Source organism: Rhinoderma darwinii, chromosome 4, assembly GCF_050947455.1.
Source record: "Rhinoderma darwinii isolate aRhiDar2 chromosome 4, aRhiDar2.hap1, whole genome shotgun sequence".
NCBI lineage: Eukaryota > Metazoa > Chordata > Amphibia > Anura > Rhinodermatidae > Rhinoderma > Rhinoderma darwinii.
In genome coordinates this window covers 322,341,042-322,365,771 of record NC_134690.1, presented here as the reverse complement: position 1 = coordinate 322,365,771, position 24,730 = coordinate 322,341,042, and the positions used below count along the sequence as shown (strand labels likewise).

At 43.0% G+C, this 24,730-nt stretch overlaps 1 protein-coding gene across 1 annotated transcript in view; it reads left to right on the top strand.

Moving 5' to 3' along the window:
* RIOX1 (ribosomal oxygenase 1) overlaps positions 1-24,730 on the top strand; it is a 32,811-nt gene that overhangs the window by 5,439 nt on the left and 2,642 nt on the right. Inside the window, exons 3-13 of the mRNA XM_075864423.1 lie at positions 1,576-1,721; positions 2,873-2,972; positions 5,535-5,648; positions 7,310-7,416; positions 9,007-9,114; positions 11,092-11,126; positions 13,504-13,682; positions 18,398-18,502; positions 19,380-19,521; positions 20,320-20,440; positions 24,606-24,705. Of these exons, the coding sequence (XP_075720538.1) occupies positions 1,576-1,721; positions 2,873-2,972; positions 5,535-5,648; positions 7,310-7,416; positions 9,007-9,114; positions 11,092-11,126; positions 13,504-13,682; positions 18,398-18,502; positions 19,380-19,521; positions 20,320-20,440; positions 24,606-24,705 (1,257 nt within the window). The remainder of the gene's footprint in view (positions 1-1,575; positions 1,722-2,872; positions 2,973-5,534; positions 5,649-7,309; positions 7,417-9,006; positions 9,115-11,091; positions 11,127-13,503; positions 13,683-18,397; positions 18,503-19,379; positions 19,522-20,319; positions 20,441-24,605; positions 24,706-24,730) is intronic.

The window sequence follows — 24,730 nt, the reverse complement described above, 5'->3', positions numbered from 1 at the left end:
CGGGTCCATGTTACGGGGACAGAAATCCTGCGATCCGTGCATGTTTGAAAAACATAAAACTATATTACAAAGTTTCTTTATTTTAGAAAATCAATACAATTGTTTTTCTTTTCATTGGACAACCCCTTTAAGCCTCTGTTTACATCTGCGTTAGGGTTTTCGTTGTTCTGGTCCTTCAAAGGAGCGGAACATTGAATAACCGGGGGCACTGAATCCGTTGCATGACGGAAACTAACTGCTCCCGATGACACCCATTGACATCAACCCAGATGTGAACAGAGCCTAACATAAACGAAAAGCCCCCACAAATGTGCAGCTTTTGTCTGGTTTTATAGAAGAGCTACCTGCAAGAAAAGGGACCTAGCACACAGTTGTAAACAAAAGCTAAGAAAGGCACTCCACCAATCGTGATTACATTTCATCCAAAAACTAGGAAATTGAATACCTCTCTATCTAAGGGTATGTTCACACACTTAACAAAAAACGGCTGAAAATACAGAGCTGTTTTCAAGGGAAAACAGCCTTTGATTTTCAGCCATTTTTTAAGCAACTAGCGTTTTTTTGCTGCGTTTTTTTTACGGCCGTTTTTGGAGCTGTTTTTCTATTGAGTCAATGAAAAACAGCTCCAAAAACTGCTCAACAAGTGACTTGCACTTCTTTTTACAAGGCGTTTTTTTTACGCGGTCGTTTTTAAAAACGACCGCGTAAAAAACGCCCGTGGGAACGTAACACCGTTTTTCCCATTGAAATCAATGGGCAGATGTTTGGAGGCGTTCAGCTCCTGCATTGTTTCTCTGGACGTTTACGGCCTGAAAAACGGCTGAAAATAGGTTGTGTGAACGTACCCTTGGGGTTAAAGAGGCTCTATATTAGATTATATGTACCCTATCTCCTACATAATCTGATCAGCGCTATAATGTAGATATCATCAGTGGTTTTTATTTTGAAAAACGATCATTTTTGAGCAAGTTATGAGCTAGTTTAGATTTATGCTAATGAGTTTCTCAATGGACAACTGGGCGTGTTTTTACTTTTTACCAACTGGGCGTTGTTCAGAGGAGTGTATGATGCTGACCAATCAGTGTCCTGCACTTCTCATTGTTCCAGCCCAGCTTCTTTCACTGCACAATCACACTGTGCTGTGGATCATGCTGGGCTGGAACAATGAGAAGTGTAAAAACACGCCCAGTTGTCCATTGAGAAACTCATTAGCATAAATCTAAACTAGCTCATAACTTGCTCAAAAATTATCGTTTTTCAAAATAAAAACCACTGCTGTTATCTACATTACAGCGCCAATCAGATTATGTAGGAGATGGGGCAGTGCGTTCGTTTGTTCGTTTGTTCGTTCGTTCGTTCGTTCGTTTGTTCGTTTGTTCGTTTGTTCGTTTGTTCGTTTGTTCGTTTGTTCGTTCGTTCGTTTGTTCGTTTGTTCGTTTGTTCGTTCGTTTGTTCGTTTGTTCGTTCGTTCGTTCGTTCGTTCGTTCGTTCGTTCGTTCGTTTGTTCGTTCGTTTGTTCGTTCTCCATGTCTATAAAATGTATTTCCTAATCAGTATTTTGGACCTTTTTACCAGGGCTCGGACACCAGCAGAAAACAGCACGTGGGACCCCTACTAGACTCTGTACTGCAGAATGTGGGAAGGATCCAGAACAGTAAGGAAAGAGCTAAATCCCTCTTTGAATGGCTTATTTCTCCACTTAAACCAGATGACTTCTTCAGGTAGGTCGCATATGTTTATGCTTACATGCTTCTCCCTTTATTTGGGTGGCTTCAAAGATTTGTTACATTAAACATTGGTTATATGAAAAGGATGTTGAACATCATGATTGACCTGCATTCAGAGAAGGGTTTGTAGACAATGTGGATGGCAGTTCAAGGTCTGTAAACGTATTTACACTATATGGCTAAAAGTTTGTGGAGACTCCTCCTAATAATTGAATTCAGATGTTACATCCACTGCAAACTGATACATAAACTCAAGCACACAGCCAAACTAATAAATGAATCTGTTTGCGGAAGTCAGGAAAATGCTGGCTATCAGAAAACTTGGTGCAAACTGTAACATTTGCCAGAAGAGGGATAATGGTTTGGATCTGTTTTCACGGTTTGGGCTAGGGCCCTTATTTTCAGTAAAGTGTAATGTTAAAGGTTTTTCCCATAATCCATATTTATCACCTATCCACATATCTGCTGGGACCCCTACGATCTGAAGAATGGGCTTACCTTGCCGTTTCTGGAAGCCCCATAGGAATGGAGCGGTAGTGCATATGCTCGTCCACCTCCATTTATTTCTATGGGGCTGCCGAAGATCCCGCTCGGCAGCCCCAAAGAAATTAATGGCGTGGTGGCCTAGCGTGCGCTTTACGGCTTCATTCCTATGGGGCTCCCTGGAACGACATGGTAAGCCCATTCTTGTGATTGGTGGGTATCACAGAGGTTGGACTCCCACAAATCATATATTTATCACTTATCCTTTCAACTTTGTGGCAAGCGTTTTGGGGAAGGTCTTTTCCTATTTCAGCATGACTGCTCCTGTGGAAGAAGCAAGGTCCATTAATGCAGGGTTGGGTGAGTTAAGACCTCAACCCCATCAAATACCTTTGGGATGAATTAGAAGGACGGTTACGAGCCAGACCTTCTCATCCAACATCAGTGTCTGACTTTTACAAATTCTCTCTTGGCTTAACGGGCCCAACTCTATATTAATTCCCCTGTTTTTGATTATGAGCTTGTTGGTCATCCCAGTGTGATGGTCAGGTGTTCACATACTTTTAGTGTAGTAGATTGTTGGTGTCACCACCTTTTGGTTGGTGAGATGTGCTGGGGGCCTTATTGTTTTGTTCTTTTTTTTATTTTTTTATTTTTTACAGCTGTATTTGGGAAAAGAAACCTGCTTTGATTAGGCGGCACAACTGCAAGTACTACGATGGATTTTTTTCCACTTCAGAGTTTGACCGTATTCTGCGAGAAGTAAGTTGCTGGCTAAAGGGGGTTTTACACTGGCAGATTATCATGCAGACAAGCGTTCATAGAATGCTCGTAGTCGATAATAGCCCTGTGTAAACAGGGGAACGATCAGCAGATGAACAAGCAAACACTCGATCATCTGCTGATCGTATCGTTTAAAAAAAGTTAAATATCATTATCGGCAGCATATCTCCCCGTGTAAACAGGGAGACACGCTGCCGACATGATCATAATGTATGGGGACAAGTGATCGGAGTAACGACCGCTCGTCCCCATCCATAGCTCCGTGTGACCGGAGCAGATGAGCGCCGATCAACGATGACTCGTTGATCTGCGCTCGCTGCACCGGCCGAATATTGGCCCTTGTAAAAGGCCCTTGAGTGCTGTTAGCATAGAATGATAATTCTTGACTGTATGTAAAGTTGTTGTTAACATCTGTAGATTTGGCCATCAACACTGACATTCTACAGAAGGCTATGGAAAAGTCATTAGAGAGCCCCATTTTTAAATCCACGTGGCCATCCAATTTATTTTCTACTTTACCCAAATGACATTCCAACAGTTAAAACTTAAAGGGGTATTCCCATCTAGAACATTTAGTGGCATATCCACAGAATATCCTGTGTTTATCCACATCAATCTCTAAAACGAGGCCCCCCTACCACTGACCTATCCATGTCTTGTTACTTACCGGCTACTGAATTATGAGATTGACAGTAGTACGGAAACAGCCATGCTACGCTGTTTCCATAACTCCCATAGAAGAACGGTGTACTGTTCCGTGGCTCCCGAGTTCCATAAACAGTGCAGCACACTGTGCTATGTTTCAGGGACTGCCATTCAATTCTAAATCCCCCCCCCCCCCCAATCAACAATAAACACCCACCTTGGCGCAAATTAGCGTAAATGTTCTATTCACTTCACTTTTAAAACATCGGATGTTGGAAAGGTGTAGTTCTATAGTGACATCAGGGAGGGTGGAAGTAGCTAGTTTTCCCTTGTGTTTGGGTTTAATATAAATTGAATATGTCTAGGAGCCTACATGAAAAAAGTTATGGCATGGGATTTTTAATTGACCAGTCTAGCAATTTTATTGTACCCCCCTGAGGCATATACTGAAGAACACGAGACATTTGTCTATAATTCCCTCAATTCTTATTGTCATTATATCATGGTGTAATAGAAAATGTGCAAATTGTAATTGCAAGTTTGACTAAACAGGAGAGGGATGTCTTGCAGAAGGTTGTCAGAACTGCAGAGGGCATTGTGGGATGTGCCTTACAGTTGATTTCTGATGCACATGTGGCATGGAGCCTGAGGCGGGCACAGCAGATTGTGGCTGATAAGGCCGATCCAGCTAGCAAGCTGTTCTGTCTCCTTCTGTCAGGGTCAAGGTACCACCGCGCTCTACAGATTAGGACATCACGTATTAAATCTTTTCTTTCTACCAGCTATCCACCTTTTAAAGAAATGTTAGATTACTGTATGGTTTATTCTCGATATTTGTTTTATTACTGTATGTATCATATGCATGTTACTTAGGATTTCGTAGGCTTTTTTTGGTGTAATTTTATTGCGCAAACAATTGTACAATCCCGAGTGGGCTAGTGGATTTGCGGCACATCAAGAACACATTAGCTGACCTATCCTATTGCAACAGCAGAAGTATCCACTTTACTGTATGTGGGACTGTGAAGAAAGATCTGGTGGAGAAAGTAGAGGGGAAGACTGTATAAGGTGTTTTACTCACACGTGGCGGCCTTGCATTGTATTTCCGCAGTGTAACACTACAATGTATGCCTATGGGAAAAAATATTCTGCAACTCAAATATTTCTCTAGTTCTTGCGTTGCAGAATATTTTTGCCATAGGCAAACAGTGCAAAGTTTTTGCAGCATATGTTTACTGGGGAAATACAGGTACGCCACGTGTCAGTGCACCCTTAAAGAGGTTTTCCACTTTCTGGCAACTGGTGACCTATCAAACGGATAGGTCATCCGTATATGATCGGTGCGTGTCCGGCACCCGAACCCCCACCAATCCACCACTCCAGCTGCCTCCGGGCACCGGATGTTTTGAACAGTATGCAGTAGTTGGAGCCGGAAGCTGATGGCTCCGAACACTGCATAGCGGCTGTTCGGCAGAACTGCAGCTCTGCTTCTATTCACTTGAATAGGAGCAGTACTGCAGCTCGGCCCCTATTCTTTGAACGGAGCCATCTGCTTCCAGCAATATCGTCTGGTGCCCGGAGGCAGCTGGAGTGGCGGATCGGTGTGGGGTCCGGGTGTCCGACACGCACCGATCTTCTACTGATGACCTATCCGGAGGATAGGACATCAGTTGTGTTGCAGATATTTCTTCGACTGAAAATAAGTTCCATCTGAATGAGGTTGTTTCTGCAGCAAGTGCATGGGTTTCTGAAAGTAACAAATGAATGGAACTGATTTTCAATAGCAGAAATATCTGCAACAAAATCTGCTGTGTGTGAATCCACCCTTACAGGATACACTTGATGATTTTGTTGTGTGTAATGCTCATGTGATGTATTTTACCTGGTAACTTCTAGGACAATGTGCAGTTTGGTGTGAACTTGGATGTCACCAGTTACACTGATGGAGTACGAGAGACTCACAATCCCCCTGGCAGAGCCCTGCCCATAGTTGTATGGGACTACTACAAGGTAAATACAGAACTTGTATAAAAATATGGCATTAATGGGAAACAAGGACAAAAGGTGAGAATACCATTGACACTCATGCGTAGGTGACATATTCCTGATGGTCACTCCTCAACCTTATTACTTGTGACGTCCATATACAATGCATATTGTTGCAGTCTGATAAGTTCCCAGCAGTGCCAATAATTGATAGTGACAGAACGAAGGAATGAGGCATAGTGCCAATCACTTTCATTTCCAGTAAGTGGTTATGGGTCTCACATGGAACCCCTGGATGAACAATTTCTTTGCATAGAACTGTGTCTAAAAGCTTTGGGCTTGCCAGAATACTAAATTTGCAGTTTAAAGTACATCATGAGTTTAATATATTGAAAATGTGAATTGTACTATATATATTTTTTCTTTTTATAAACAAAATCATTGGTCATATTAAGGGTAAGTTCACACTGGTTGGGTTTGCTGCGGATAACGCCACACAAATCTGACCCAGATACCACAGGAAATTCCATCCGAATGTCTGCACCAAATCGTGATTGATTTGGTGTGGACTTACATCCAGATTTGCCGCTGTGGACACCAGATGCGGGGATAAAAAAAAAAAATAAAGTCCATACTGGCCTCCCTCTTGTCTTCCAAAGAGACGCGTCACTCTTCCCAGGGCTGGTATCCGTGTTGTTGGCCTCCTGGGGTGACGTTTTCTCCTATGTGACCACTGCAGCTAATCACGTGAAACGTCGTCCCAAGAGGCTGACGACACTGAGACCAGACTGGGAAAGAGGGAGGCGTCGCTATGGGAACTCCAAAGGGAATATGTTTTGGCATTTTTTTTTCTCTACTTGCGACTATTGCTGCAAATCGGAAGCTTTTCTGCAGCAAAAATTTGCTGTTGCAGAGTTTCATTTCCCCATTGAACTCGATGAGGAAAGTATGCAATAATTCCACAGCATAATTTGACATGCTGCGGATCAAAAAATCTGCCCTGCTGGTTAGTTTCTGCAATTTCTCCATTGAATGGAGTGGGGAAAAGCTGCAATACCAGACACAGCCCATGGCCAAGAATAGGAAAGTTTCTGGTAAAAAAAAAAAGGCTCATTTAAACGCAGTGTAACATTCCTAAAAAATAAATAAAAAGACAGACACTTGTGTGCCTTGTGTTCTCTATGGAATCAGATTTATTTTCGAAGGAGTGTTAAAAATGAATGGAATTGTCACTGTTTAGTCTCTATTCGCATTATGGTCGTGACTTCTGCTCTTAATAGAGCCATGACCAGTGTGACCGAGCCGCTTAAATTCTTGATTTGTCTATAACCATCTGCTTTCTTCTTTGTAAAATAGTAAATAGAAGTTTGTATGTGTTACAGTGTAGCATGTCCTCGACGGTTTTATGTGTCACTTTAGACTGGCAAATGACCGTGTAAACCAATAATAATTGCACACATATGTCTATTACACATGTTCTAATATTTCAGTCACTGCGTTGCTATTCATCACATACGTATTGCTGGGAGATATCATTGTAGGAACCTGAAGAGCCTGGTAAATGTCCCATTGAAAGTCTGCTTTTAGGAGACGTTTACCCATGTATGATCCTCTTTAGACTTTCAATTGTCATAAAGATCTGGTTGTTGAGTAACTGTGATCTGTGTTTTGCCTTGTATTTTCAGAACGGATGTTCACTGAGGTTATTGAATCCTCAAACCTTCTCCTTTACAGTGTGGAATGTTTTGTCTGTGCTACAAGAACTTTTTGGGAGCATGGTTGGTGCAAACACGTACGTATCCTGTTTTAGCTCTAGTTGTTACCTTTAGGCCCTATGCACACGAACGTATTTTTGCGGCCGCAATTCACCTGCAAATCTGCAGGTGAATTGCGGCCCCATTCATTTAAATGTGCCCATGCACACGCCCGTGGTGCCTGGACCACAAAAAGATCAGAAAATGTCTTATTACGGCTCCATCTTGCGGTCCAGGCTCGTTGAAATTAATGCACACGGTAATGTGCACGGCCCGTGATTTGTGGGCGGCCGCGGGTGACACTCCACGGCCGTCCTAGCCGCAAGTCATGGCTTGTGCACACCACTACAGTCGTGTGCACGAGGCCTTCCAATTCAATGTAGCATCCCTCTTCCTGTGTGCTTTTAGAGAACTTCACTTTTTTTTTTTTATCATGAAGAGGATTTACACCTTAAACTTGGATATGGGCATTTATTGCTAAATAGTAACGCTATTCTATTCAGTTGCTGCAGTATCTTTTTGCTAAAGTGATAGCAGGATGTTCTCATTTTTATTGTGTAGTGCAAGTATATAAAATAATAATTAGATGAGTTGCTCATAGTTAAAAAGGAACAGGGGGAGGAAACCCCCAGCTCACCTGTCACCAGTCACCTGCGTCCAGCACTCCAACTTCGCCCGGATCTCTGTGACTGTCCGCGGTAGGTTGACGGGAAAAACAAGGAAAGTCGATCCAGTGCTGTTGTGTTTTAAAAAGGAATCAGAATTCCCATTTTTATTGTATCGAAAGATTAAAATAGAACAAATGAGGAGGCAGTAGCGAGGCAGTTTAGGGTTGGTAGTATGGAAGCCTACGCGTTTCGATCACTTTCTGTGTTCTTCGTCAAGGCTATTATTATTATTATTATTAATCGCCATGACTAAGAACACAAAGTGTTCGAAACGCATAGGCTTCCATACTACCGACCCTAAACTGCCGTGCTACTGCGTCCTCATTTGTTCTATTTTAATCTTTCGATACAATAAAAATGGGAACTCTGATTCCTTTTTAAATCACAACAACAGCGCTGGATCGACTTTCCTTGTTTTTCCCTTGCTCATAGTTAGTTAGATTCTACAGATCATCGGTGGATATGGTGTCAGATTTTAGCAATTACTTTGATTATAAACACAGGGTTTGTGCACACACAAAATAAATGAAAACATTTCTGAAAATACTGAGCTGTTTTCAAGGGAAAACAGCTCCTGATTTTCAGACTTTTTTTAATCAGTCGCGTTTTTTGCTGCGTTTTTAACTGCTGTTTTTGGAGCTGTTTTTCTATAGTCTATGAAAAACGGCTCCAAAAACGGCTGAAGAAGTAACATGTACTTTTTCGAGGCCGTTTTTTTTTTACGCAGCCGTTTTGAAAAACGGGCGCGTAAAAAAACGCCCTGTCGGAACAAAACACAGTTTTTCTCATTGAAATCAGTGGGCAGATGTTTAGAGGCGTTCTGCTTCTGATTTTTCAGCCGTTTTTGGACGTTTACGGCCCGAAAACGGCTGAAAACACTACGTGTGAACATACTCTTATGATTATTCAAGATTTCTTAATGGCACTAAACTTATTGATTACTCTCTCCCCCCCCCACAGATACCTAACCCCTCCTGGTACTCAGGGGTTTGCACCACATTATGATGACATTGAAGCCTTTGTGGTTCAGCTAGAAGGCAAGAAACACTGGCGGGTCTACAATCCAAGGTTAGTGCTGAAGCGATAGACCAAAAGGACTAACATATTTATTGTGCGTGGAACAGGCAGATTTATACCATGTGCACTTCAAAACCGCTCTGGAGTGGAGAGCCACTAACAAGCAGCAGCTCTTTCTCTGGTGTTCCTCATCTTGCGAGATCACGCTGTGCTGTGATTAAGTCCCACACAAACTTTACCGAAGTTTCGGGAGTGTGAATAGACATCGCGTCAGGACTGGAGGCAATGTCTATTCACTCTCAAGACACTTCAGTAAAGTTAATGTGGGTGTAAGTGACAGCACAGGAAGATCACGCTGTGCTGAGTACAAATGGACATGAATAGAGAGACGTGTATAATGCTGATTGGTCAGAGTCATACACTTCCCTTCACAACGCCCACTTGGTCAAAAGTTAAAAAGCGACCAGTTGGGCATTAAGAAAGTAATTTGCATAAATCTAATGTAGGAGATAGGGCACTTATAATGTGGTGGCAGAGCCTCTTTAACTATAAGCCTAAAAATGAAGTATATAAAAATCATAGAAAAAGAAACCTGCATTGATCACAAAAAAAAACCCATTGCCAAAATTTACGTCGCAGGCCCAACACGTGTACTCCAAAAAATGGTTACACAGTGCCTGATCCAATTAAAGGAAATGTGTATTTTTTTTAAATTCGTTTTTTCTGCACATGATTCTAGGGCAGCCATCTTGCCTGAGCAGCTCTGCTATTTTAACAGCATTTAGAGCGATGCTTTACTGCAACCACATGGACCATAGGACACAATAGTCTGGTGATGACCCATTGTCTTCTATGGGAGAGTGTTCTAACTTGCTCTGTTTCCTGTGCAGTAAGGGTGGGAGGGGTGCTGTCCATCACCTATTGTCAATGGTGGATCCTGTGTTTTTGTTTTTTATATTACATTTCATTCATATCCTGCCTGTGATGATAATGAGATTGAGAAGTAATTTTTACAGAACAGAAATTGTCAGTATATTGTGAGACTCAGTGGCCAGAGTGAAAACTGCAATAGGTCCGTTTTATTTTTTATTAGAGAGAGTGACATGGAAAATTAAAAAAATATCAATAACTTCTTAAAAAATATGCTTAATATAAAAACTTGATTTAAACAATAGGTAATTTTCTGATGACACATTCCCTTTTAACCCTTCCGCTCCCAGGGGTTTTTGAACATTTTGCACCTCATGTTACCCCTACCCTTGGGGGTCATCTACAGCTATAAAGGGACAGGAGGAGGATCACATATTCTCCTCTACTTCCTGGACATTGCCATCATGTCTCCCACTGCTCTGCCTCTCCTCCACATGCTGAAGTGAGAGATGCAGGTAGATGCAGCTCCCTCTTCAACCTGATTTAGGCTAAATCACAGCTAGAACTGCAATCTAGGTCTTGTTTTAAATCCAAAACAAGACCTAGATCGCAGCTCTGGGTGCGATCTAGCTTGAGTTAGGGTATGTTCATACGGCCAAATTTCAGACGTATACGAGGCGTATTATGCCTCGTTTTACGTCTGAAAATATGGCTACAATACGTCGGCAAACATCTGCCCATTCATTTGAATGGGTTTGCCGACGTACTGTGCAGACGACCTGTTATTTACGAGTCGTCGTTTGACAGCTTTGAGCCGTTCTTCTTCATTGAAATCAATGAAGCACGGCTCAAGGTTTACGAGCGTCTCAGACTCCTCGTAAATTACGAGGAGGAGCTTTTACGTGTGAAACGAGGCAGCTGTTAACAGTCTGTCTTTTCACACGTAACTGCCTCTCAGCGTGTGAACATACCCTTAGTGCCTTTTGTGTCAAGGACATATCCGATCTGTCCTCGACTTACTGAAGTGCCTCCTAGTCAGGATGTATGAGATGTCCTTGGCAGGGAAACGTTTCCTGCATGTACCAGATTTTGTGGCAAAATCTCCAAATGATTTCAGATGTGAATATGCTGTGTTTAACTTTCAAATCTTCATTACAGGAATTCCTCAGAAATGCTCCCTCAATTCTCAAGTGGTAAGGACCTGCCTGTTTTGCTGTGTGGATGACATTTATCTTGCAATGTACTAGTTAAGGCCCTTTTACACCGGCCAATTATCGGGCAAACGAGTGCTCACAGAAGGCTCGTTCCCGATAATTGCCCTGTGTAAACAGGGCAACGCTCAGCCCATGAATGAGCACTCGCTCGTTCATCAGCTGGCTGTATCGGTTTAAATACTGAAAATATTATCATTGTCGGCATCACATCTCCCTGTGTAAACAACGTGATGTGCTGCCGAAGTAAGAAATGTATGGGGAGGAGCGATCGTAGTAATGAGCGCTCGTCCCCATACTAGCGCCTTATGAAAGGAGCAAACGAGCGGCGATAAAACCAGCTGTCTTATTGATCGCTGCTCGTTTACACGGCCAAGGACGGGCAGTGTAAAAGTACCATTAAAGCATTCTATTCTTCCGTCCACAACAATGTGATACAATTGTAGATTGCTCCGTTAGATTGTTTTTGATTGTTAGACAGTAAGATATCAAATTTACAGTTCATTGACTTAATAATTTTAGGCCTCATGCACACGACCGTAGCCATGTGCACGGCCGTGATTTCCGGGTCGGCTGGCCACGGAGTGACAGCCACGAGCCGCCCGCAAATCGCGGGTCGTGCACATGGCCGCGGCCATTATTTTCAATGAGCCCGGAAAACCACGGTCGTGTGCATGGCCCCATAGGAATTTATAAGGCCGCAATTCTCCCGTGGATTTTCGGAGGAATTGCGACCGCAGAAGCACGTTCGTGTGCATGGGCCTTACTATTTGATATCCCACTGGTTATGTTCCTATTTTGACTGTTAAATTCTAAGTAGAGTATTACATATTTATAAACCGTACAAACTATGTAAATGTGTTCAGAAATATTTAAATAGGGCTGGGCTGCAATACCAGATACAACCCATGGACAAGAGTGGCGCTGTTTTTTATAATCTCATACAATCTCAAGTATTTTTTATTTACGTCTCTGATAATTCAGGCACCATGCCAGATTAATGCAATTTTACTGCATATGGTATATTTTACTATTGAAAAATGACCTAACATTATATAATGATATAATATTTTTTGAGAATGATTTGATCAGCATGTAATATGGCTGCATATGGGAATCCTATATTTTGATGGTGTGATGCCTTTGTAGACTGATTCATTTTCAGGTATTTAGTGGGGTTAGTCCGCAATACTAATCTTTCTCTTACATTACTTCTAGCTTTTTTTGGACTGGAATTAACACTTGTTCACAGAGTTTGACATGTATATAATCTATATGTATATATGTCTGTTAGAGCAGATACACTGCAGAGAAGGCTTTCCATGCATGTGCACAAATGGCTGCAAATTTCCTGTACTGTACGCAGTTTTGTGAACAAAATTCATTGTTTTATTTTGTAGTTAATCTTGTGAAAAGTTTGCAGATTTAGGCCTCATGCACACGACCATATTTTTGTCCACCCGTAAATACTGGCGTAAATACGGGTCCTTGGTCACACGTATTCGACCTGTATTGCACCCGTATTTACGGGCACGTTTTTGGCTGAAAAATTGCACTGCACTAATCGGCAGCCCCTTCTCTCTATCAGTGCAGGATAGAGAGAAGGGGCAGCCCTTTCCGTAATAAAAGTAAAAGAAATTCATACTTACCCAGCCGTTGTCTTGGTGACTCGTTCCTCTCCTGACATCCAGTCCGACCTCCCTGGATGACGCGGCAGTCCATGAAACCGCTGCATCCTGTGATTGGCTGCAGCGGTCACATGGGCTATAACGTCATCCCAGGAGGCTGGACTGGAGGAAGAAGCAGGGAGTTCTGGGTAAGTATGAACGTCCTTTTTTTTTTATTTTTTTGTAATTTTTTTTACAGCTTTATCTATATTCTGATCGGTAGCCACTGTCCAGGGTGCTGAAACAGTTACTGCCGATCGTTTAACTCTTTCAGCACCCTGGACAGTGACTATTTACTGAGGTCGCCTAGCAGCGCTCCCGTAATTACGGGTGCACACATGTAGTCACCCGTAATTACGGGAGCCCCATAGACTTCTATGGGCTGCCCGTGCCGTAATTACGGCCTGAAATAGGACATGTTCTATCTTTAACGGCACAGGCACCTTCCCGTAAGCATACGGGGAGGTACCCGTGGCCACGGGAGTTTTTACAGTCGTGTGCATGGGGCCTTAGACGTATCCTGCAATAATATATGTATAAAATTTATTATTTCAACGGTGCATGCTGACATAAGTTTTCGGCTTCTCTATCCATGATTCCCTAGAAATGAACAGACTGTTTAACATTTTCATTGTTTTCTTTCTGTTTCCTGGTCTAAAAATCATATAGTGAATTATATTTATTACCAACAGTTAATTTCAATGACCATGACCTTGGGGAGCCCATTCTAGATACCATTTTGGAAGCTGGAGACCTTCTGTACTTTCCTAGAGGATTTATTCACCAAGGGGACTGCCTTCCTGATGCCCACTCTTTACACATAACGGTTTCGTCATTTCAGCGTAACAGTTGGGTCGACCTGCTGGACAAGGTGAGAATGACGCTCCTCCTTTAATTGATGAGTAGATCGCATGTATCAATATAATCAAGATGACGTGTAGATCATCAATGGAGCACTCATAAATCCAGTAGTATATGCTGCCACATTGTCCAATTTCTTTAAAGATACATTCCACTCTCCTGGGTGTCCCTTCTCTTGACTATTTAACCCCTTAATGACCAGCCTATTTTAGACCTTAATGACTAAATTTACGCCGTTTACCGTGTGGTATAAATAACACAATAACTTTAATCAGCGGGTTGTTGCGATTGCAACGATACCAAATTTATATAGTTTTTGTATGTTTTACTACTTTTACACCGTGAAAAACACTTTTTTTTTTCAAAATTATTCGTTTCTGTGTCTCCATATATTTTTTTTTTTTTTTGCAAAGTCTCTTTTTATTAAGTAAAGAAACAATACATACATGTAAGCAAAATTCTCAATGCATGACAGAGGTCAGAAAGAACATCATATTGACAATGTTCAAAATACAATATGTGGGTATATATTGAGAAGTCTAAAGATGTCGCCGTGCAGGCGATGCATAGGAAATATCATCCTCACAAAAGAGGATGTCCGGCTCCCTGCTCTGTGTTCGGTCCAGGACTTGCGGCCGAAATACGTCCGTCAATTACGGACGTAATGACCTCGTGTGAACATACCCTAATACATCAAGCATAGAAAGACAACAAAGAAAAACAAAACCTATGAGGAGCCATTGAAATGACATTATCCGGTAACACGTCATGGAAAAAGTTTTACTGCAGATATAAACATTACTTTACAAGACACTGAGAAGGGAAAAAGTGGGTTCATGGACATGTTAAAGTAAAAACTCACACTCCAAGGATGTTAAGTACAGCACCATCCCAGATATATCAAATATAATACTAGAGAAAAACTTTTAGTTTTTATCGGTACAATTTTGGAGTAGATGTGACTTTTTGATCACTTTTTATCCCATTTTTTTTAAAGTCTGGATTCAAAGAAAACAGCAATTTTTGCATGTTTTTTATTTTATTTTTAACAACGTTCACTGTGCAGGTTAAATGATGTAATAACTTTATAGTCGGGGTCTTTACGGACGCGGCGATACCAAATACGTGTAACTTTTTAACTTTTTTTTTTCTTAATAATAAAGCAGTTTGTAAGGGGGAGAAGTTGGGTTTTTCATTTTTTTTTAACTTTTTTACTAGTCCCACTAGGGTACTTCACTATGCGATTATCCGATCACATTTATAATACACTGCAATACTTCTGTATTGCAGTGTATTATGCCTGCCCGTGTAAAACGGATAGGCATCTGTTAGTTCATGCCAGAGGCATGATCTAGCAGGCATTCACGACAGGCAGACATGGGGGCCTTTATTAGGCCCCCGGCTGCCATCGGAGACACAGACACTCGGCGATCTTATCGCCAGGTGTCAGTTGGATGAGAGGGAGCTCCCTCCCTCTCTCCAAAACCACTCAGATGCGGTGCACGCTATTGCGCACCGCATATGAAGGGTTAAACGGGTGAGATCGATACTAATATCGATCTCACCCGGTCAAGCAGGGATGCCCCCAGCCCTCAGCTACCTCTGGCAGCTGAGAGCAGGGAGATTTGACCGCTCCCTGCTCTGTTTACGTATTCCGATGCAGCGACGTAAAAAGTCTATTGCATCGGAATAAAGCCTGTTAGTGACCGACGTAGAAACACTATGGGCCGGTCACTAAATTACTGATGACCACCAAAGTGGTTTCAAAACACAGAATTGTTATATAAATTGCCTGTATTTTGATCATGGTGTGATCAGAGTAGTGGCCAGAACGTACTATGACTACGCTTTTTTTGATCACTAACTTGGTTACCATAGGCCGGGTTCCCACGTAGCGTAAATGCTGCATAATTTCCGAACCGGTATTCTGTGCGGAAATTCCACAGCTTTTACAGTAGCAGTAAAGTTGATCTCATGCCCTCACTGTGGGGGAAAAAAACGTAGCGTAAACATTAATAAATTGACTTACGGTGCGGAATTTAATTCCACAGCATGTCCATTTATGCTGCATTTTCGTTGATTTTCCTCATTGAATTCAATGGGGATGCAAAACCCGCAACAGAAAGCCAAGCTTTGCAACCTTTTTGGCGGAATCGCTGCGATTCTGCTGCAAAAATTGCAATTCAGGAAAAAGAAAAAAAAAAATCATTCTTGTCCAGAACTCTCCTTGCTGCAGGCCGGTTTCCTGGGATGACGTTTCATCTCATGTGACCGTTTTAGCCAATCACAGGCTGCAGTGACCTGCAACGTCCTCTTAGGAGGCCGGATTACGTGCAGAAGAGCGGGTAATTATGAATGTTTTGGGTTTTTTCCAGCGCTGCTTTCTGCAGCAGAAATTCCATCTGAAAAACCGCACAACAATGTGGTGTGGTTTTTCAGACGAAAGGTGCTACGGGTTCCAGGTCAGATACGCTGCAAAGTTTTTACGCAGCCTATCAGACCTGTGGGAGCCCGGCCTAAACGGCACATACACTGCCCAGGCATAACAAAAAAACCACTGCCAGGTGAAGTGAATAACATTGATTATCTTGGTACAATGGCACCTGTCTTTGGGTTGGATATATTAGGCAGCAAGTGAACAGTCCGTTCTTGAATATGATGTGTTTGAAAAAGAAATTAATGTGCAAACGTGAGGCTCTGACTTTGACAAGGGCTAAATTGTGGTGGCTAGACAATGGGTCAGAGCATCTCCTAAATGGCAGGTCTTGTGGGGTGTTCCCGGCATGCAGTGCTTCGTACATACCAAAAGTGGTCCAAGGAAGGATAATCGGTGAACTGGTAACGGGGTCATAGGTGCCCAAGGCTTATTGATGTGTGTGGGGAGTGAAGGCTAGCCCGCCTGGTACAATCTCACAGAAAAGCTGTAGCATAAATTGCTGGCTAAGTTAGGAAGGTGTCAGAACACTTAGGGCATCACAGCTTGCTGCAGACTTGGAAGATTGCCCATGCTGATCCTTGCTCAATGCTGAGAGTGCCTACAATGGGCAGGTGAGCATCAGAACTGGACCGTCAAGCAATAGAAGGTGGCCTGGTCTGATGAATAACATATTTTCTTTTACATCATGTTGACAAACATGTACGTCGCTTACCTGAGGAGGAGATGGTACCAGGATGCACTGAGACGAAGGCAAGCTGGTGAATGTATGATGCTCTGGGCAATGTTCTGCTGTGAAACCTTGGGTCCTGGCATTTATATTGATGTTACTTTGACACATACCACCTACCTTAACGTTGTTGCATCCCAAGTACACCCCTTCATGGCAATGGTGTTCCCTAATGGCAGTGGCCCCTACAGCAGGATAATGCGTCCTGCTGCACTGCAAAAATGGTTCAGGAATGGTTTGAGGGACATAACAAAAAGTTAAAGGTGTTGACTTTGCTTCCACATTCCCCAGATCTCCGTCTGATCGAGCTTCTGTGGGATGTGCTGGAAAAGAAGTCCCATCCATGGAGGCCCCACCTCATAATTTACAGGACTTAAAGGGAATGTGTTGCCAGAAAAACATGTTTTTTTTTTAAAAATTAAACATTTAGTGTGTGGGTGATTAAACATGGTTCAAATTTTTTTTATTTTTTTCACGAGTCAGGAAATAGTCAGGAAATATTATAAATTAATTCTAATTTATAATACTACCCATTTTTGGTCACTAGATGGAGCTAGTTCCCAAAATTGCAGCATTGCAACATTGGGTTAAAAGCCCTCGCTCTAGTGAGCTCTCAGCATCCCCCCCTCCTTTATCCTGGCTAGTGCCGGGATAAACGAGGGGTTTGAAAGGTTTAACCTCCTACACTGTGTGTCGCCATTTTTTGAGGTAACCCACAGTGTAGTAGGTTTACATACAGTAGTAAACACACACAAACACTAACATACATTGAAATCTCTTACCTGCTCCTGCCGCCGCGGCTCCCTCCGGCCCGTCCGCTCCCTTTGCTGCCGCTGTTCCATGTGCACAAGTCCGGAAGCCGCGACCGGAAGTAGTAATATTACTGTCCGGCCGCGACTTCCGGTCCACAGGAAAATGGCGCCGGACGGCGCCAATTTCGAATAGGACTGTGTGGGAGCGGCGCATGCGCAGTTCCCACACAGACGCCGTACACGGCAGTCAATGGGACGGGAGCCGTTCGCAGTCCCTATGGGACTGTGGCTGCCGTACTCCATGTCTGTGTGTGTCGTTAATCGACACACACAGAAATGGAACAAAAAATGGCAGCCCCCATAGGGAAGAAAAAAAGTGTAAAAATAAGAAACAGTAAAACACAAACACACAAATGAAAATAAACGTTTTTATTAAAGCACTAACATCTTTAACATATAAAAAAATTATTTGTGATGACACTGTTCCTTTAAAAGATCTGCTGCTAACGTCTTGGTGCCAGATACCACAGGACACCTTAATAGGTCTTGTGGAGTCCATGGCTTGACGAATCAGAGCTGTTTTGGCGGCATGAGGGGGACCTACACAATGTTAGGCAGGATGTTCTAATGTTATATCTGGACTGTGTATATTCTGCTAAAGGTATCGGAAGGACGTCGTGGGCAATTTGAATCTTTCAGAAAACAGTGTGACACAGCCTTTTTTTGACAAGTCAAGTGTTTTCTAATCTTTTTTTTTTTATATAGGATTTCCTCACTCTGTGCCCTTTGTAATGACTTCCCTTTTCCAGCTTCTTCCAGCAGCCTTGCAGATTGCTGCTGAAGATGATGTTGAATTTCGAAAAGGGCTTCCTTTGGATTACCTGGATTACATGGGCGCACAAAATGCTGATTTAGTAAGTAGCTTTTGTTTGTCTTTTCACCTTGAAAACTTACTAGTCTATATCATTAGTAGTATTCTGTTTGATAAATAAAATATTAGTCTTTTTTTCTAAAGTGTCCTGGACTCTGTCTGCTAGTTTTTTTTGTGGATAGAACTAAAAGCATAAAGCAGTGTCAAGCTGAGTCTGTGAGTGCCACTTTTAAGTGGAAATTGAAATCCGCAGGTAGCCAGCGAACATAATTCCAGCTGTTGTACGGTGTAGCATTCGGTAATGCAATGTTTCTGAAGTGTCTTAAACTTAACCTTTACTTACAAAGATATACAGTATATGTCTGGCACATTGCATTTTAGTCTGTGAAGGCGGGATGTCAATAGACCTGTAAAGCGAAAACCATCAGGGAATCCGAGACATCTGTGTATTTGGTCTTCAAAAAATTCTGTCAACTCCATTTACAGCATTTTAAAATACATCCTTGGACCAATTTAATTTTGAAAAGTAGTGTCCGCATGAAACTTGCCCATTATGCGGACACTATTGTGAAACTTTCTCGGTTTATACCAACGTCCCTCACCAGTTGCTACCTCCCAGGAATTTAAGGTTAACTTTAGCCGCCATATAGTACTACATTTACTCTGCAGCGCCATGCTGGCAGCTTCCAGCAGTTCCAACTTCTGGACCCTCAGTGTTTCGTTCACCAGCGGGGGAGCTGTTGCATTAAAAGGGGCCTTGTCCTAATGGACCAACACCTTTTAAGTCCATAGTAAACTTTAGTGCTTCATCGAGCTCAAATTAATTACAATGGGTGCACAAACTTTTGGATTGATCTGTTACCTCTGATTCAGTTTTTTTTTATAAGGTTTTAGAATGTATATATTTTTTTATTGTACAGTTGGACCCACGAAGGGAGAATTTCATAGAAAAGGTTCAGGTGTTGATGAGGAAGTTGGCAGAATATGCTCCGGTCGATGCTGCCGTAGATCAGAAGGCTAAGGCGTTCCTGCATGACTGCTTACCTCCTGTGCTTACATCTGGTATGATCTAGTCATGGTTATGTTTTGTCTTTCATACAATTAATTGTGTTCCCCAAAATGTTATTACTGTGGCGATGTGACGAATACCTAGTTAAAATAAAGAAAAAAATGCATACGAAATGTTGAGCAGTTGCTCTTCGCACGGGGGCCATTCAGTTTTCTATCCTCTAGTGGAAAAAAGTTACAGCTGTTGTCTCATTTCTATGGGCAACTGCTTTACTTTCCTTGTGAGACCTATTGGGGTAGATGTATTGATGCAGCTTCCCGTTTCCTGGGGTAACTGCAGCGAAACACATGAAGGTCCTGATATGAACGACAGTCGCTGTTTGTGTCAGTCAAGGACTTTTTTTACTTGACTTTCTTCTCTGCTACATTTCTGTTTAGGTGAGTACCAGGTACAATCCATGTTTGCCAACAGAAATGCAGCTTTTTAAAGGAGATGTCGGACACTAAGGCTGAATTCACACGAGCATGTTACGTCCGTAAAGGAAGGAACATATTTCGGTCGCAAGTCCCGGACCGAACACACTGCAGGGAGCCGGGCTCCTAGCATCATAGTTATGTACGACGCTAGGAGTCTCTGCCTCGCTGCCGGGCAACTGTCCCGTACTGTAATCATGTTTTCAGTACGGGACAGTTGTCCTACAGCGAGGCAGGGACTCCTAGCATCGTACATAACTATCCCTGCAGTGTGTTCGGTCCGTAACATGCTCGTGTGAATCCAGCCTAACACCGCTAATTCTGACTGGCATTGCCTGAAGTCTTAACAAATACCTGTTCTATTTCCCTCCATTGCAGCTGAGAACTCTCACAGTGTGTATGGAGCACCAGCTAGGTGGGAGAATGGAGACGTGAAAGACTGCATCACACAACTTGAGGAAGACACGCAGATCCGATTTCTGAGAGGTGGGATAGCAAGGTCAGTCTGCTTTACAATTCTACATAAAAACACTCATTTCTTCATCTAATAAGATGTGTGAAAACATGAATAACCCTCTATAAAAAAAACATATACTTAAGCAGCACAACGTGTGAAGTCTCAGATTTACTAGACAGCAGTGGCGTAGCTATAGGGGTCGCAGTTGCGACCGGGCCCCTAAGCCTGGGGGGCCCACGGGCCCCAGTTGCCATACAGCATGTTTCCTAAATAAATCTTCTGTGCCGTGAAGCCGGCACTTCCTGGTTACGGTCACATGGTTCACTTAGTGTACCATGTGACCGTGTTGTCACGTGACACGTCTTCCAGACAGAGCAGTGGAAGAGTCGGTGCGGAGGACTCCAGGTAAGCTGCAGTCTGTAATGTATTGTGTTGTAATGTATTGTGCTGTTTGCGGTGGAGAGGGGGGGGGTGTTAAATCACAGCCCACCCTCCTCTCCCCACCGCAAACTGCACAATACAATACAACACAATACAATACAGTATAGTAACACATGACTGAGAGCGGGGCTGCGGCTGTGTAAGACAGTCACTGCCCCGCTCCTGAGTCCTGACATGTGCGCGCCGTCAGGATGATGCGATGCGGCCGGCGCTGCACTAATGATCTGCGGCACTGAAGACAGAACATGGCGGGCGCACTACAAAACACCCCCATGTTCTGTCTTCAATGCCTGAACCGCCGCTCATTAGTGCAGCGCCGGCCGCATCACCTCATGCTGACCGCGCGCGCACTTACTCTCAGGAGCGGGGCAATGGCTGTATTACACAGCCGCAGTCCCGCTCTATAACGGCGGCGATCAGAGAAACCTCATCTCCACCGCTATTCCCGTGAATGCTGCGATCACAGCGGACTGCAGCATTCAGGGGGAAATTAGAAGAGGGGATGCCCCTTGGATCGTGTCACAGGGCATTCCTGCGACACGATTAATGGACATACCATATATACCATTGAATGACCCCAGGGCTGTCCTACCATATTTCCGGTTGTTAGGGCATACTGAGGTATGTCCTAACAACTGCCAGTGTACTATCCATATACAGGCTAATGTACTGGCCTATAGATATAGGCCAGTACATTAAAGTTTAAAAATAAAGTAAAAACAAAGTAATGTTAAATTTAAAAAAAATACACATACGCCTTTTTTACAATAAACATTTAAAATAAGTCTCAATACATAAAATATACACATAATCGGTATTGGCGCGGCCGTAATAACCTGCACAACAATTTTTTTTGCATCAGTTATGATGTGTACGCTGTAAAATAAAATAAAAACTGCTTTCTATCACTTAGGCCCCATTCACACGACCGTGCCCGCAATCACGGCCCGCGATTGCGGGCACGGCCGGCCGCCGACTGCCACCCGCATTTTCGGGCCGTGCTCCCATACAAAGTATGGGAGCACGGCCCGCAAAATGCAAAAGAACGGACATGTTCCATAATTTTCAGAACATTTCTACGGCACGGACACCCATCCATAGCGCTACGGAAATGTGTCCGCACTCAATGATAGCGAATGGGTCCATTTTTGCGGACAGCAGTTGTGGTGCGCAAAAACTGAGGTTATTTACGGTCGTGTGCATGGGGCCTAATTGTGAGGCATCACACCTCGTGCCTCACATTCGAAAACGAAAGAACTTTTTTTTTTTTAATTATTATTACTGTTGGCAAAGTAAACGAAGTATCAGTATCGAAGTCCAAATTTTGTTATCGTGACATCCCTATACTGTGGGTCGCGTCCCCCTGGGGGTTCGTGTGAAGACATCCGGGGGGTCGCGAGTCACTCACCGAGGTCCCGGTTCCATTCAATCCTGGAGCAAGGAGCTGACATCACGTTGATCCAGCATTCACTGAGCCCTGAGCGGCTCGACGCAGGCAGGAGTGATGGAGCAACATCATCGCACCTGTCTGCGCCGAGTCACTCATAGCACACACCGGAGGAGGCGAAGGATCCTCCACCCGACCTGGGATAGGTAAGTAATTATGCTTTTTTTATATTATGCACATATGGGGCATTATACTGTGTGGGGGCATTATACTATAGGGGCTGTTGGGCAAGGTGTCTGGGCATAGGCGCACGCAGGGGTCGGATGATGATGGTGGTGGTGTTGGGGAGTGGTAGGGGGGCCCAAGCTGAATTCTTGCACCCGGGCCCATGAGCCTTTAGCTACGCCCCTGCTAGACAGGGTAATGGATCATAAATATTTTTTGCATGTGCCTTGATAGTAATGTTTTCACAATGGATACATCTCCATTATACAGATAATTAACCCTGTGGCAGCCATTCCTGCACATGTAAACTTTCTGACATCTTCTGGCAAAAATTGTATGCAAATAGTTAAAACTACCAGCTGTCCCAGATAGATTCGCCTGCGGTGTCGTAACTATGTGCAGGCTGCGAGCTTTCCTTTGCATTTTAAAAAATATGTGCTAGGTCTATTGTTATGCTGCAGGTTAACATTACAAGACATAGAACAGTGGCGATACCTGCAAAGAACTCTAATAATACTATTACAACTTGGCAATAATTGGTTTGGATCCTGTCTTGTGAGATCAGCAAAGCGTTTCTCAATCTCATAGCACAGGATCCAGTCCCATCCATGGCCCCTAATATATGGCCCCTAATATATGGCTCCTGCTGGCAGGGAAAGAAGTACAGACTGCTGGAAGGTCAAGCAGATGCCACATCCCCCTAACAAGATATATTCTAAAGTTTCATATTTTTAAATGTTCTAATTATTTATGCAAAACATTTTGTACTGGTCAACTGTACGAGATGGCACTTCTGCCGATTTTTATAATTGAAGTTTTGCAAAAATGATGCCCATAAAAGATGTTGGCTCAGGAATTTCTGCGCAGTGTTTTTCTGTATGCATTGATTTTACCATAATGATACAATTATTTATGAATATGGCAGGAAATATTGCGATTAGAAGATCTAATTTAGCAGATGGTTTTGGATTTGATATTGGTATTTGGGCAGATAAATGGACTCTCTTCCGGTTCTTTGCACTTTATTTCAGTTCAATGTAGTCATCTAAATAGTTCCTTCTAGAGGGAAAACAATTTGTTCTTAAGTAGCCCAAGTTTGAGTACATGTACATGGCAGTGGAGACTGTGACAGTAATTATTCTATTAATATAGCCACTACTCTGACTACTATTCCTTGTCTATCTATTTGATCTATGAGAATGAGCATTCACCTTTTGAACACCATAGTTTAAGTAAAAATAAAAAATGTAACTTAAAGTGAAGGCGCAGTTTTACTCTTAAAGTGGTTTTCTGGGCACGGACTGATTTTTCATACTAATGACCTATCCACATGATAGGTAATCGGTATATGATCGGTGGGGTCCAACACGCGGACCCCACACCAATCAGCTGTTCCGACTGCCTCCTGGCACTGGATGTTATGCAGTGTTCAGTGCCGGAAGCAGTTGGCTCCGGACACTGCACAGCAGAACTGCAACTCTGCTCATATTCACTTGAATAGGAGCAGTACTGCAGCTCCGCTCCCGTAGCGTGACCAGGGCCGTCTGCTTCGGACATGAACATCCGGTGCCCGGAGGCCGCTGATCATTGCGGGGTCCGGTTGTCGGACCCCCACCGATCATATACTGATGAAAAGCCGGTCCAACCTCTTTTTAAAATGTAATTTTTGGGTAGGTTACGGAGTACCTGGAACTTCACCATTGTAAGAATGGCTAAGCAACTTCTTCTTGGCACCCACTTCTCATTATAGTGATGTTCAGTCTCAGGCAGCAGGACGGAGGTCGGGAAACCCCCTCCCCCTGTTCTGGAGATAGGTGCAGGTCCCAGGACTGCACCTATTAGACATTTATGGCATATCCTGTTTATATGCCATAAATGTTAATAACAAGAATACCTATTTAATAGGTACCTGTTCAGATGTGTTCTTAGGTACCTGTTCAGATGTGTTCTAGGGACACCTGTGGCTATGTAGGTGGAATGACCAAAGGGAAAGGCGCCTTATGATAGCATTTGCAGCAAACACAGCTGAACGAAGTAGTAATGATAGAATCCTGTTATTAATATGGAAAGTTAATAAAGTTGAGCATGCCTCTTTTAAACACAATGCATATTTAAAACTTCTGCGCTGATACTTACATTTTTGCTTCTATACAGGTTGTGTAGTGAAGGAGAAGCCTGTTTATTGTATTACTCAACAAATAACCCCAGAGTGTACCACAAGGAGGCGCCAAAGTCTATTGAAATAGATGTCGAGGTAACAAAAACCACCTTCTAGGCAC